Consider the following 15246-nt stretch of genomic DNA (forward strand, 5'->3'; position numbering starts at 1 on the left):
CGGTTCCATTCAGGTTTTGTTCAGCACTGAACACTGGTTTGGCTCCTCGTGTGTTGTTGAACGTAAAACCGCGTCCTCTGTTGGTGTAATTTTCAACTCCATTCATGGTTTTTAAAGCAGATTTACAGTTATAACAAGGACACTTATTATTATTTTATGAACTCATTTCATTATTTTTATTAATTTCATTGCTTTGAAGGCATAGTTTATATCTCAGATTTTTCTCTCATTCAAACTCGTCAAAACACCAAAGGTAAATTTTTACCACAAAAGTCACACACCAGTTAATTAAATCTATCTCCACATAGGTCTATGATCATATATAAACTAGATTAAGAGTAACATCATTTAAGTTACGATGTTTCAATCCAAATGACATTTTTGGTTTGTTAAAAAAAGTGAGTTTCCACAACATTTCTTGTGTGTAGAGAAACACAAAAGGTACAATTAATAACAACATTATCATAACGTGACTGACTATGCTCCTGTCTGTACACAGAAATTTCCATTATTTGTTTTTGGTATGTGCACAACAGATGTTAAAGATAAACCATTTGTTTATGAAAGAGAACCAGGAAGAACATGCTGTACTTCAACCCACCAGACATCAAAAGCTCTTCAGCAGTTTTATAGCTTGTTTCCTTTGGCAGGGCGTTAAAACAGGGCCCTGCTGCAGAACACATGCCAGGAGTTATGAATATTCATTTACTTAGGCAACCTTTTGCTTAGTATGAAAACATGAATGTGATGTTAGTGTTTTGTAAATATTCCACTCCTGTGCAGACTGTATTCAAAACTAGAAGAGCTGTTACTTTGATCTTTGCATGATATTGAGACATAAACTGTTATTACACGCTTGGTGTCAATCGCTCACTCATTCTCTCACTGCTCCAAAGTGCTGCTGTCATATAAGAAATTACAGCCCATGCATGCAGCCCATCTTTATACTTTATTACCTGAACAGTGGAGCTCTTCCTGGAAGAACATAAAAGATTTTCCTCCCTCTGTGTTTCTGGAAGAACATCTCATTTTCTCTGAGAATGGTACTGTATAATATTGTCCCAGTTTCACTGTCATACCTTGATTAATGTGGAGAGTAGCTAGAAAGCTCTTCCCGTCAATTTGTCTGCCATTTGACTCCTCACAGACACAAGACTCTCAGATCACCGTCTATGGCTGACAGGACGAGCTGACATTTGCATTGCTCATTGATGGCAGCCTTCTTTGATCCTGCTCACCGTGCCTAATTATCACCACTTCTTTATGTAGCCTGCCTCTCAGGATTCTGCCTCTTTACAAGGTATCTCTCCCTTATCCTCTTTCTAACATCCCACTTAAATGGATGACAAACATATGGGGACACAGAAATACCTGAACTCAAACAGAAATAACTTTTCAGTTTCTGACAGGATAGTTTAGACTGGGAACAGAGAGTTGTCTTTTAAGATCGATGTTCACTTGGATAAAAGTCCTGGTTTATCATCAAAGGCTGTCATGTAGATGAAGAATTGAGAAGCCCTGACAAGCTTCACTTTAATGGGCTCTTGTTATGTATTAGTACAGAGGTGGTGGATCATTATACTGGCAGAGGTGCAGGATCTTCCTAAATTTGTGTCAATCAATCCAGCACCACACAAAAAAATGACAGCATAAACCATATCCTCTTTAAAACTTAAATGAGTGTTAGTCTCCATGGTTTTTGGTTGCGGCTGTGTTCAGTTTCCTCTTAGCGTACCTATAAGTATGTGTGTAAGTTAATCCCCTCCCTATGTGAATCACCATTGGCACATGCATTCATATTCCATTGCTATCAGCCATGTACCTGAACAACGGTTGAGAGGATAAACATCAGACTGTTTGTTTTGTTTGGAGTTTTCTGACATTTTCAAACAGCTTGAAACAGTGATAAAACCCTGTAACAATAAGGCTTTTGACTTTTCTTCCTTCACCATCTTGATTGCCTTTTAACAGCTGCCTGGTTTTGGACCAACTACAGTCAAAAGAAAACGGCCTCCAGACAGAGCAATTATGGTTTTATTCACAATGCCCGTTCCTACAAATTTCCTTTTCTCTATCTGCCTTCTTTCTCTCCACTTTGTGATCAGTGATGACATTAGAGAAAAGGAGAACTTCCTCTTGTGATTCATCTCACATAAAAACTCCATTGACAAATGATAATTGAGGACGCCAAACAATTAGGTGTAAAAGATACTGTGGCATTAAAGGGATAATTCACGCAAACAACAATTAAGTTTCCTCAATGAAATGGGAGCTTTATGTGCGAGGGGAAATCCATTCTGGGTTTTTTGTGAAACCCAGTACTTAAAAAAAATTGATAAGAGTAAAAAGAGTATAAATCTTTTGTTTGATCTTAACGACAGACTGTTACCAGTAAAATCAAATCCAAACAAATTTCATGTGAAAATGCGCTCAATAAAACACCAGACAGGCCATCCTAAAGGTGACAGTGATATGATTGAGTAGGCATAAAGGCGTGTGAAGAAAGATGAACTCAATGTTTGCTTTCCTTTCACATTCAGGAACAGACGACAGAATCCACCTTTGAAGTGGTGGAGTGAAAAAGCTGTTGCCCAACAACAAACAAAGGGCACATTGTCTGAACCCGGCAGCTGACATGCAAAGCAGCAGAGCATTCACAGAATGCAAAACATGTTCATACGAACAATGGAGCCACTGATCTGTTCATGTAAACTGTGCGTATGACTGATACACTTCATAACCAAATCATCTTTCAACAGTTGTTGTTGTAAGGGCAAAACAACGCCCAAACACACACCGTCAGACATAACCATACATCACTTTAAATCCACATGCTATGGTGTTAGCTGTTTGCTGCAAAAGTTCCTTTTACGCTTCCAGATTTGCTCCCTTACATTTTATATTTGTGGAGGTTTCTGGTTTTACTCTGCAAGATTTAGATAACATTATTATCCTGTTACATGAGACAAGCTCAAGGTCAAGTGCAATCTGGTTTTATTGCTGTGGGCATTTTTCCTTATTGCCCTTGCTATGATTATCATGTATCTCATAAAATACACTATATAAAATCAGTCTTTCCATGTGTAAAACTGTATGACAGCGTCTGTGCGCCACCAAGTGGTGGCCTAAAGGCTTTGTTAAAAATCTGCAAAATGCATCTGCTTCAAAAGACATAAGTATAAACAATATTGTTTATTACAAATTTATATACAAAATAAAGTTGTAATGAGCACATGAACCCCGAGTTTAAAGACGATTGGTTGTTAGCATAAATATAGAACCGACAATGAAATAAACAAACATTTTCTTTGAACTAATGAATTAAGAGAAATGGCCCTTTTTTAAAAAACAAAAAAACAACATGAACAGAGTACAAAAACATGCATGTTAAGGAGACAGTTCAAATTTTTTGACATAAGATGGTGTGCTGTACATTAGCTCGTTCTATAGACTCGTGGAGATATCTCTGCGAGCCTGCAGCTGGTCAGACAGGAATAAGCAGTTCCAATGGAGGCAGGTTAATGGAAAAAAGGAAAAAACTTTAATCAACAACAAAGGACTCAAAAATGTTAACCTTTCACAACAAATTGCATTTGCCTTTCTGTATTTCTGATGTTTCACTGTCCACCATTAAGGAACTGCTTTTTCCTTTGTATGTCAAGCTGCATTTCAATGGGATATCTCAAAAAAAAATAAAAAATAAAATAAAAAATAAACTATCTACGGACTGAGCTAAAGTCTGTGCACCAATGTCACTATGAGGAAAGTAATTAATGCCAATAAATATCCAAACTATCCCTTTAACATGGGAACCAAAAACAAGATGGCACTATTGAGGTTAAAGCTGCATGTTACATAAAAATATCAAACACTTTAAAGATGAGAAAAGAGTAAACAGTTAATAGCATATAGAAAATTCAAGCATCAGGTACGCCAAGTTACCTTTGCCGAAACTGACTTGGTCTTGTAAGGTAGTAGCACCAACAATATTACCTGAATAAAGATTTTGATATTATAGATAGCACTTGTTAAAACAATGTTACTTGCCAATAATATATTTAACGTAGTGCAGCCAAATTAATTCATTATGCTTTATAAAAAGATGTAAGGGTTGTAGTTTTCCAAACTACAAACAAACAGGGACTGAGAGCTCATGAACAATCATGCGTCAGCCTTTGGGCTTTGTAATAAGTTCAGACACCGTTGACCAGGTTAGCTTTTTCCTCCTTCTGTTTATCCACCGCTTGGTCCATAGCCTCCAGAAACCTCTCAAGTGTCACTGTCGGTGACTGCAGGCAAACAAACTACATTAAAAAACAATATGACTCTTTTTTTTTTTTTTTTTACCTACACTCTGTCGAACAAAATCAAATACTTACCTTCACAAACAGTGCATGCGCTAGAAATGGTAACTTCCTGAGTGCTCTTCCACTCAAACCTTTGCTTTTCCTAGAAATGAAAAGAAAAATAAAACAGTAGCCTCTGGCTGTTTCAGTTCTCACTGACGTTCGATGTAATGAGCACAACACAGATGCTGTGATTTGGGTGCTATTGCATTTTGCGAGGCTGTACTCACAGAGCAATGTTCCTCAGGTTCAGACTGTGTTCAGACACCTCACTCTTAGCAAACCCCATTGTCTTGAGCTCAAACATGGTAAACAGCTGCTGCCGGGGGTAGATGATCTGGCACTGTACATAACCACAAATCATGAAGCAAAGACACATAAATTGAAATGTACCAACTCACCTTTTTGAATTAAAAGTTTTGCTTCTACACTGTTGTTGTTTATGACTGTGCTCTTACATTGTTGTTGCTTTGTTTTCTGAAATTGTGATTTCTATTTTGTTAATGTTTTGATGATAACTGGAATAAACTGGTATGCAGTGATTCAGTCCACACACACACACACATGCACACACACACACACACACACACACACACACTTTGCATTATAAGTACTGAATACTCGCTAATAATGAGAAATGTTGCCAGATTGTTTGGTCACCTTCATCAGCTCCTCGAGGCAGGAGAGGTAGATGTTGTAGATGCCCTTCTCAGACGGGGGTCCAATGTACTGCTTAATGTCAGCTCTGTCCACAAATGCCAAGTCAATCTTTTCCGTCACATTGGAGGTCGTCAGGATCACAACGTTTGAATGTCTGAAATATGAGCCCAAAAGTCAACACAAAACAAACCTGTGTGAGCAGCACAAATGGTAGGATTTTTACAGTGTAAATAGTAATCAAGAGTAATGGCAAGAATGATAAATTAAGGCTTCTAGTCTAACGAGTTCCAGGAATGATATCTAAATATTGTGTGTGTGTGTGTGTGTGTGTATATATATCTAAAAATTGCATATGCTTTGCTTTCTGACCGTTTGATCTGATCCAGCTGAGTGAGAACAGAGTTGACCACTCGAATGGCGTCAGAAGGCTCTGTTCCTGCCTGGCAGGCATTCCTAGCTGCTGTCAGACTCTCCACCTATTCACAGTAAAATAGGTTCACAAAATGAGCAGCCCGAGTGTACAGCAGAAACACTCCTGAACAAGGAATAAGACAAGATTCTGTTGTAGTGAATGTGGAAGCAAATACACATGCACTGACTAGATTCATTTCTGGGGCTCAGACTAGACTAATGCCAATTTCAAAATAGTTTCCAACAAGTGGATTTTTACCTCGTCAATCAGAACAAACACAAGAGCGTCTTTGTCATCAATCAGCTGTTGGATCTTTTGAAACATCTTCGTCACCAGTTTGCCACTCTGTAACAAAGGGGCATTATTAGCTACCAAAATATTATCAGTTTAATCTAGACGATCCTCCAATTAAACATATAATCATAAAGAGAAGAGCCCAGGTGTACCTCTGAGAACCATTTTGAGAACAAGCTGTGGCTGTTAATCTCAACAAATTGGCCATAAGAATACCTGCAGGGAGAGGAGTGTACGGTAAAATGAAAAGAGGAGTTATTTACTGCTGAAGCGGTTTCACTAAAATGAGGATTGCCTTACCGACTCGACAGTCTGATTGACAGCTTCTGGGCAAGAGCTTTGCACAGTGACGTTTTCCCTGTGCCCGGGGGTCCTGAGTGTGGCCAACACAAAGTGATAAATCAGTTATTTTACGTCACGACCTCAATCAATAAAAATAAATCACTGTTACTAGTTGTTTACCATGAAGCAGCACAACACGGTTCCATGAAATCAGGTTGCTGTCGACATTTTTGTCTGAGAAGTAAATTGTGGTTGTGACATAATCCAGGAGCTGAAAGAAAATGTTTAGCAGTATGAGAAAGTTATGTAATCATTTTCAGCCGCTATTATGTATTTTTTTTACCTGGCTTTTGACTCCACTCTCATATACCAGACTCTCCCAAATCCCATGGAATTCAGCTGTTAAAAAAACAAGACATCAAGTCATTATATAAGATCGAACTCTAATTAGCCAATGGTTAAGAGGGTCTTTCAGGCAAATCTGAAATGAAAATACAACAAATATACAAACAGGATGTTTACCGAGCTGATAGATACAAATCAAAATAATTAAGATAGAGAAAAAATGACTAGCTTATCATTATTATTGTAACCTTGCCTTTACATTAATGCTTCACCCTGCCTTCAATTATTTTGCGATTATATAATACTTAAATCTTGTAAGTTTAAAGGGTGCTCCTGAAACAATTCTAGTTTTCTCTATAAAAGAGCAAGGAGGCTTTGGTCAGGTTGGACACAGATTACAATAGATTCTGAATGAATTCTTGGTTATCACAGTAGAATAGAGTAAGAAAACTTTCACAGACACCACTCAAACTCATTCACACTGCTCCTGCAACATTATCCATGTTTCTAGTGTCCATTCATATTCTTAATATGTCCCAAACACTATACCACAGGCTCCTGCTTGCAAGCTCCATGCGGTTGTGCATGTGTACTTATTTGAGTAAATATATAACACAATTGTTTGTCTCTCTTCTCAGTGAAGTTTGTCTCTCTTCTCAGTGAAGAACTACAAAGTTTTTACAGCCACCTTTTGAAGACTACAGGGCGCATCAGTTGCTGCCCTCCAATCATTTTCTCCCACTGAAGTTTGCTTTTGTATTTTTTTGATTCAGCTGCACATTGCTGGAAGGTGGAAGGACAGTCCCATTTCACTTACATGGAAAGCATTTCATACTCAAAAGACATTGTGGGATGGGTGTCACATTTAGTAATACTGAATATTATTCTGTATGTCTGTGATGCCTATGATAACCCACTGGTTTACAATGTAGAACTCTTTCTGTATTAAATCTTACCTCACTGTCTGACTTCAACTGGAAATACATCAAACTAAGACAGCAAGATCAACATGCTGTTCTATTCAGTGCACTATCGTCCACAATGCTCATTGTTACCTGCTGGCAACAACCAGTGATTTGCTGCTGAAAGCTCCTCATCTTCTTCCAAACTGAGCGTGCTGGGTCCATCCTCATTCAGAGTGAAGATGTGAACGGAGACGGAGCAGCTTTTCAAATCAAGGGGCTGAGTGGGGAAAAAATGAATAAACAAGTGCAAAGCATCATTACCTCTTTATGAGAAAACACACTTATACATGATTACAAATATTGACCAAAAAAAGAAAACAACAGACCTGTGTTACCATTTCCTCTAGATCAACTATAGCAACAGACTGCACATGATTTTGGAGAAAGTCTTCATCAAACTCTGTCCATCTGTAGTTTCCAAAAACCATGCTGTGGCGATTCAGCAGAGCCAGAACATGCATCCTCACCTCAGACAGTTTAGCTGTGCTGAAACATGGACAAGAGCAGAAACATACATTGTATGAGAATGTATGGCTGCAATTATGTGATTTCCTTAGCATGAATATACCAATATTCTGAGGTACAGTATGTAACTAGAAAAAATAACTTCTATTCAGTATAAATGTATATAAGTAACAATAAATACCCCAAACACATTTTCTTACTACATATACAGCATATTAGTGAATCTCAATCTACCTGACTGTTCCTCCCATGAAGTTTGTAGTCAGCTAAACTGAATGTGTGCCTACGTGTGTCTTCTCTGTATTTGTGGAAGGATCTGTGGCTTGATCTGGACTCATGGCTGGATTTTCGCTCCTTGAGGGGCCCTGAAGCAAACTGCTTTTGTTGGGCTCCTATCAACCCCCATTATACATGACAGCTTCATCATTTCTACAGGCACCAGGACACCAAACAATACTCCAAAGCTGATATAATTAGCTGATCAGTCAACTAGTTGTTCGAGAGAAAATTTACTGTAACCATTTAGATAACAGGTGAAGACTTTAAGTCATTTTTTAAGCATGTTATATGTTGGGCTTCAGGGAATAAAGATGGGCCTTTTTCAACAATTTTTTGACATTTTATTTACAGCTCAAGTTATTAAAGAAAATAATTTTCAGTTGCAGCCTTACTACTGTGATGGCTAAATAACAGACACAAATTACTCAGGTATGGTAACCAACCTGTGAGATTTAACATGGACCTCCACGTTGATGTTTTCTTTCTGGTTTCCCACCTCCATTCTGTCACCCTCCATTCCAGTAAAACTGTGGACACCAGAGCAACATTTACAGCTTTGACAGCAGCACAGGACAGTGTAGTGTGTGTGTTGGGCAGGTAGGTGTTCAGTCTTGTACTCAACGAAGAAATTTGCTCAACGCAAAAACCTCTTTTGCATTTCGTTAGCAGAGAAAGTTGGCGACGTTTGATGTTGTAGCTAGCTAACATAGCTGGTTAACATTGACGTCCGCCAAAACAGTTCCCTACATTACTAAAAATTTAAACCAAACTTAACTTCTACGTTGTCGAGCGAATTAATTGCAATAACCAAAGTTGTGATACTCACGAAACTAGCGTCGGTCCTCAATGTTGTCAGAAAGCCGATAGTTTGTTGAATTCAGCGCGCTGAGTCGTTACACCGGACATACATCGTTTGTGTCGGGGAATCACATCCGGCTGGCGTTAGCTTTCTTGTTGCAAAGATTTGTTACAGCCAGAGCGACGACAGCGACCTGCATCGACATTATTGGAATAAACACAAGACCTCGGATATAAATACGGAGAAATGGGGAAAAAACACAAGAAACACAAGCCGGAGTGGAGAACAGTTGATGGTACCTGAATGCACCGTTTACCATTTGTTTTTTTTACCGCACCGCTTTTGTTCCAGCTAGCTTTGTTGTTGTTAGCTATCTTAGCCTAGCCTGTTGGTATATTGTTTTGCTGAAATCCTAATAAGTTAATAAGTAGTTTATTATAATTTAAGATATACAATACATTTTTTTGTTTGTTTTCTGGTTGTGCTAGTAAGTTAGTGTTGGCGAAGGCAGCTGGTTAGTAAAGTTATATCTGATTGTCCTATTTGTATCATCATTTTGACATTTAAATTTAATTTGGTGTGTAACTAATCACATAATCAGTCAACAAAAAGTTAAAAGGTCAAAAATTGTGTCAAGGTGTTTAACCATGATACATGAAATGTATCAATGAATAACATTTATCAGTCAAAAAAATCCCAACCAAACACAAACATGTCCTATGGGATTACTTTCAACAAAACAGCACAGAAGAACACAACCCATTCACACAACATGAAGTAGAAGATTTTCTACAGACAGAGGAGCTACAGCCTTAAGTCTGCTTTCTTCTTACAATTTCTGATATAACACAAAACATACAATTCTGCTATCATACCAATGTCTATGTCATCCCACATGCTCACCTACTCCTTCCACAACTTTTTACCTTACACCACGATTCCTGCCACTAACTGTGGCCTTCATCTCCTTTGTTTTGATTGCAGACTATGAGGACAAGGCTCTTGAGAAGCCCCTAAAGCTTGTGCTCAAAGTTGGAGGAAGTGAGGTGACAGAGCTCTCCGGTTCGGGCCATGACTCCAGCTACTACGACGACAGATCGGACCACGAGCGAGAACGCCACAAAGAGAAAAAGAAGAAGAAAAAGAAGAAATCTGAAAAGGATAAAGACAAATATGTGGACGATGAGGAGAGACGACGGCGAAAGGTTAGTGGGCAGAAGAACATTTATCTGCCTGATAACTGCATTGTTTGGTGCTATACGTTAAAAAAGATCTTTCATCACACAGGAGGAGAAAAGGAAGAAGAGAGAACGAGAGCAGAATGAATCAGAGGCAGCAGCTGCGACTTCTGCCAGTGTTGGTGTGCCGGTTGAACCTTTCACGTTGTCAAAAAGTTTAAGCATCGGATTAGAGGTGAGAAATTTAACCCTTAAAAATATCACCATTAAATTCTTATTGAGTACTTTGACAAGTCACCCGCATCTTGTGTGTTTCTTGTCAGCCTGAAGAGAAGAAAAAAAAGAAAGAGAGGTTTGAGATAGAGTCTGAAGTGGAGGAGTTTCAGCCCAGTGTGAAGGTGGAAGTAGAGCAGCAAGGAGACAGACCAGTCAGAGCGTGCAGGACACAACAAGGTAAAACAGCCTGTATACTGGCACATCAGATTCCTTTTGTAGGCGATTTCAGCTATTATTCACTAGTAAATGTCTTTATAAATAGTTGCATATTTGTGCTTGTCTACTGCAGAAAATGAGTCCACTCCTCGTCAACAATTGCTGGAGCACTTCTTACGTCAGCTGCAAAGGTGAGGAATTCACTCTGATTTCTGCATCCACTTTTTTCGTTGCCCCTCTGTCCTTTTAATGCCACAGAATTGCTCCTGAAGTGTTTTAACTAGTTACAATTCATATAGAAGCACAAAGACCCCTTCCAAGTCTGACCACTCTGATAATAAACTTTTTAAAGATGTCATAGAGTCTGAGAGGATTGAGATCCTAAAAAAACAACTTGATGTCCTGACACTGTCCCCTAAGAATGTTTTTGCAGAACCCCATTTCCTCTAATACTGACACTATCGAGCATATGTACACAAGAGATATCAGAAGTGAATATGCATATCGCCGTGAAATTTACTCAGCACAATCATACTGTCCGTTTTGGACACTCTTGAAAACTGAACTTTTTCTTACACCACTTTCAGGTTAAAATGTCATATTTGCATGCAACATATCCCATGATCCAGTTGGTAGAGTGACATGAAATTAGCTGAGTACATACCTCTTTCATTTTCATAACATTCCCTCACTCCCCAAAAGAGCAAATCTTGCTTTTGTTGTTTGTGGGCCTTTGGTATACAGTCTATTTGACACTATTCAAATATGGACAGTAAGTCCTGCTGTGGCTGGAAACTTTGCAGATGTATCAACCACAGATTGCAAAATATGAAATTATAAAAAGGCCATATCATGATTTGGTCTGGTGCATCACGTCACAGCATGAGCAAGATATATTCATATTGATCATATTGACCTGACAGATAACGAACTCTTCCACATGAACAGACAAGGCTAAACAATTGTAAAGGCTGCGTCTGGACTGAATAACACTGACAGTGCATCACTTGTCTTTCCAGGAAAGACCCCCATGGATTCTTCTCATTTCCAGTAACAGATGCGATTGCTCCTGGTTACTCAATGATCATCAAACATCCAATGGATTTCAGCACCATGAAAGACAAGATTAGAAACAACGAGTACAACACAGTAACAGAATTCAAGGTGAGGATCGTTTTCAACATGTTCTTTTGAGAGTGTCATCAAGTTTAACATAGCAGTGTTTGTAAACAACATTTGTCCTCATACCTGTTTGAAAACGTTTTGGCCTTCAGGCGGACTTTAAACTGATGTGTGACAATGCGATGGTGTACAACCGACCAGAGACGGTCTACTATAAGGCTGCCAAGAAACTGCTGCATACAGGATTCAAGATGATGAGCAAGGTAATGTAATGACGTGGATGAAAAACAAAAATCAGAAAAATATATATAATATTAGAACCTTTATTTTCCCTTTGCAACTTCATTGTAACAATCAGCCAGCAATTTCCACAGAATTAGATTCTGTTTGTTGCGTTAGCTGAGGGCGGCTGTGTATAAGGCACTCCACTGCAAATATTTTGCCAAGTACTTTGTGACAAATAAATAACTGAACAATATGTACAACCTGAAGGAGGGGCTGAGCAAATCAATGCACTGTGTGCAGTTCTACAGTGAAGTAAGATTTTACCCAAATGAAATAGTGAAAAAAAAACCCATAGAAAATCAATATGTGGTGGTCAATGTTGATATTGTGGCGGCCCGCCACAAATAAATCAATGTATGGGTAACACTGTCAGCAACTACTTCCCACTGTCCCTCACATTCATTTCTATTTAAGCAGATTAAGTGTTGCTCCCTTTTTCTTCTGCTCTGTGTATAGGAGCGGTTATTGGCTCTGAAGCGCAGCATGTCTTTCATGCAAGACATGGATTTCACCCAGCAGGCAGCCATTTTGGGAGATGAAGATCTTACAGCTGATGTGACTCCTCCAGAGATAATCCCCATCCCAGTGGAATCGGCAAAGAAGTCCAGGAAACAACCAGTCAAAGACATGAAGGAAGTCATCAGGTATTCCTTATTTGTAACCTCTAAATTAAATGTGTTTTTTTTTTTTTTTGTATACACCCAAGGGCTGAACTGTAGTTGAAAAGCTCCCCGTCCGTATAACAATCCAGTAACACTATCACATCTGTTATCTCAGCTACCTGTATGAACCAGAGGGAAATGCTTGCAGTTTGACTGACAGTACAGCAGAGGAGCATGTCCTGGCACTGGTTGAACACTCTGCAGATGAAGCTCGGGATCGCATCAGCCGATACATGCCGAACTCCAAGGTCTTCTTTACTTATTGTGTATAAATTTCCATTCATACATAATTTCTACCAGCTATGGGTGTATGTTATGACATAAATGACTAAGCGATAGTAAGACTTCCACACTCAAATATGACAGGGAGTAATTTTCCAAATTGCGACTTGATGGAAGTATATTGTTTCTCTTGTCTCTGTTTCCAGATGGGTCACTTGCGTAAAGAATCAGATGGTTCTCTCATATATACGGTTGTAAATCAGCTTGATCCTGATGCTGAAGGTTTGCTATCACCGCACTGCTATCTTTCAAAGCCCAATGTTCTCACAAGATCTGAACTATGTTTGCAACATATGTAATATTTATGTAAGAAGCATTTTTTTTTCTTCTTCTTCTTCTTTTTTTTTTGCAGAAGAGGAGACCCATAAAGTGGACCTGAGTTCTCTGTCAAACAAGCTTCTGCCTGGATTAACAACGTTGGGTTTCAAAGATGACAGGAGACACAAAGGTATGCCATTAAGTGCGCTTTTGTTGTTTTAATTCACATTGCTCACTTCAATCATCTCTTTCCATTAACAACAGTAAAAACTGCCATGAAAGTCTATGGCTTTGATTTATTGATTGATTGTGTTTTGTCTGTGTAGTGACCTTCCTGAGCAGTGCCTACAACACCCAGAGCCTTCAGAAGAACTCCGTCTTTCCAGACCTGCTGCCTGATGAGGTGGACATGCTCTATTCAGCCTATGGAGACGACACAGGGGTACAGTGTGCTTTGAGGTAAGGGATTTTTTTTGTCTCATGTAAAACTTATCTTTATCTCTTTGTCTTTCATTTCAGCTTGTAATTTCTGTATCTCTCGCTCTTTTTTATCACTCTTTAAGTATACAGGAGTTTGTCAAGGGCTGTGGAAGTGTCACCAAGCGCTGGGTCGATGGTCTTCTGGACAAGATGACCACAGGCGATCACATTAAAGCGGTCAATCAGATTCGACAGGTATATGATATGTACTTACACTTTATGTGAATGAGATTTATCCATCACCCGCTCCCAGTGAGATTGTGTTGACAATGCGATGCAGGTCTGTGTGAATGATACTCATTTTTACGTTTCAGAAAAGAAACATGATGCTGAAACCTGATGAAACCAAGTCCAATATTTGTGACATACAGGTATGCTATAGCTCAGAAAAGACGATACTGCACTTAAACAGTTTTTGTGAAATCATGTTGTGCTTGGCTGCTTTCGCTTGAGTATCTGACTCACACTGTGTGTTGTCCTGCAGATGGCAGATAGCACTGGCCTGGGGGAGAGCGGCTCAGTCCTGGATTTCATGTCAATGAAGAACTATCCTGATATGTCTCTGGATATTTCCATGCTTAACTCACTAGGTGATTATCTTCTATCACCACCCTGGCTGCATTTACATGTACACCAGTAATCCAGTCATAACACACTTAAGTTAGCAATGCAATAGTGCTAATATCTGCAGTAAGCATAAGGGCAGTTACACATTTGGCTATTAAAGGGCAATAAAGTGCAAAATAACCATGTAAACATTTTAATCCCATCAAAACCCTCAAGTTTTTACTATATCTTTTCCTGGGACAGTATCTTTGTAATGCTCTACTATCCTGAAGCTAGTATAAACAGAACAGCTCAAAACACAATTGTATCACAATTATCTGTTATGATGCCACTCTCGTGCACCACAGTGGCTGTTTTGTGGCTGTGGCAAATCTTATATACCATTAGAGTTAATAGTGTGCACATTTCCCCTCTTTCCCAGTCTGGTTTTACTTCCCTTTATTCAATTAATTTTCTACAGTGATCTACAGTACCTTCCCTCTTTCTTTATCAGGTAAAACAGTGAAAAAAGAGCCGGGGAATGAGGAGGGCCAGCAGCATTTTGACGATGCAGACAAACTCCTGCAGGAGTTCCAGGAGGCTCAGGTGGACAGAGTTGGCTCCAGGCCCTCGTCCAACCTGTCCTCTCTCTCTAATGCCTCAGAGAGGGACCAGCACCACCTAGGTATATAAGCAAGACTAAGAATTACTGCTAATACTTTTAAGTTACAATTTTACAGTTTTGTTGTATTAAACATCATATTATTGTGCAACAACAATAAGAACCATGTTTTCTTTTATCCACAGGGAGCCCATCACACCTGGGTGTTGGGGACCAGTCGGAAATGGTTCATGATCCCTACGAGTTCCTGCAATCTCCGGAACAAGAGAGCACAGCCAACAGCTGACCACACACACGCCGTTTTGTTATCCTGGTGTTAACAGCGCTGTCTACTCAGTTGGACTGTTTAAACACTGTGCGGACAGCAGGAGCCTCTGACCTGTTTTAAAGACTGATTATGATTGTACAGACTGTTTGTAGTGTAATTGTATGGTTTTGTATGAGTGCAACACTTGAAAAATAAATGCTTGCACCTGTATTTATAAATGTGTGTTGTTCAGTAAGAAAAACTATTATCAGCTGCATTGTGTTC

The 15246-nt window shown here is 39.1% G+C and overlaps 2 protein-coding genes across 3 annotated transcripts; one reads left to right on the forward strand and one right to left on the reverse strand.

Annotated features, from left to right (window-relative positions):
* Positions 1–3177: 3177 nt before the first annotated feature.
* On the reverse strand, positions 3178–9001 carry trip13 (thyroid hormone receptor interactor 13). Its single transcript, XM_023403127.2, has 14 exons — positions 8875–9001; positions 8492–8575; positions 7631–7790; positions 7395–7521; positions 6338–6393; positions 6175–6265; positions 6013–6085; positions 5865–5928; positions 5677–5763; positions 5376–5482; positions 5007–5160; positions 4577–4689; positions 4380–4449; positions 3178–4289 (listed from the first exon to the last, which is right to left on the reverse strand). Exons 2-14 carry the CDS (start codon positions 8563–8565, stop codon positions 4194–4196), a joined length of 1272 nt encoding a protein of 423 aa, XP_023258895.1. The 5' UTR covers positions 8566–8575; positions 8875–9001; the 3' UTR covers positions 3178–4193.
* Positions 8992–15200, forward strand: brd9 (bromodomain containing 9). 2 transcript variants are annotated; one of them, XM_023403124.2, is made up of 17 exons: positions 8992–9142; positions 9832–10052; positions 10135–10260; positions 10349–10478; positions 10591–10648; positions 11477–11621; positions 11732–11842; positions 12321–12508; positions 12642–12774; positions 12955–13030; positions 13161–13256; positions 13393–13525; positions 13630–13741; positions 13861–13917; positions 14031–14136; positions 14607–14777; positions 14900–15200. In XM_023403124.2, exons 1-17 carry the CDS (start codon positions 9094–9096, stop codon positions 14998–15000), a joined length of 2013 nt encoding a protein of 670 aa, XP_023258892.1. In that variant the 5' UTR covers positions 8992–9093; the 3' UTR covers positions 15001–15200. The 2 variants fall into 2 exon arrangements, with proteins under 2 accessions (XP_023258892.1, XP_023258893.1); XM_023403125.2 differs by having other exon boundaries at positions 12384–12508.
* Positions 15201–15246: the final 46 nt, after the last annotated feature.

Source organism: Seriola lalandi, unplaced genomic scaffold (genome assembly GCF_002814215.2).
Source record: "Seriola lalandi dorsalis isolate HSWRI2012SDOR001 ecotype SW California unplaced genomic scaffold, Sedor1 jcf7180002054062, whole genome shotgun sequence".
Lineage (NCBI taxonomy): Eukaryota > Metazoa > Chordata > Actinopteri > Carangiformes > Carangidae > Seriola > Seriola lalandi.

Coding starts and splice junctions, on each gene's coding strand:
- trip13 (XM_023403127.2), bottom strand. CDS start 8,565: ATGGAGGGTGACAGAATGGAGGTGGGAAACCAGAAAGAAAACATCAAC. Junction 6,394..7,394: donor TCACTGGTTGTTGCCAGCAG/GTAACAATGAGC, acceptor TTTTTTTAACAG/CTGAATTCCATGGGATTTGG. Junction 4,290..4,379: donor CGCATGCACTGTTTGTGAAG/GTAAGTATTTGA, acceptor GTTTGCCTGCAG/TCACCGACAGTGACACTTGA.
- brd9 (XM_023403124.2), top strand. CDS start 9,094: ATGGGGAAAAAACACAAGAAACACAAGCCGGAGTGGAGAACAGTTGAT. Junction 11,843..12,320: donor GATTCAAGATGATGAGCAAG/GTAATGTAATGA, acceptor CTCTGTGTATAG/GAGCGGTTATTGGCTCTGAA. Junction 14,778..14,899: donor GAGGGACCAGCACCACCTAG/GTATATAAGCAA, acceptor TTTTATCCACAG/GGAGCCCATCACACCTGGGT.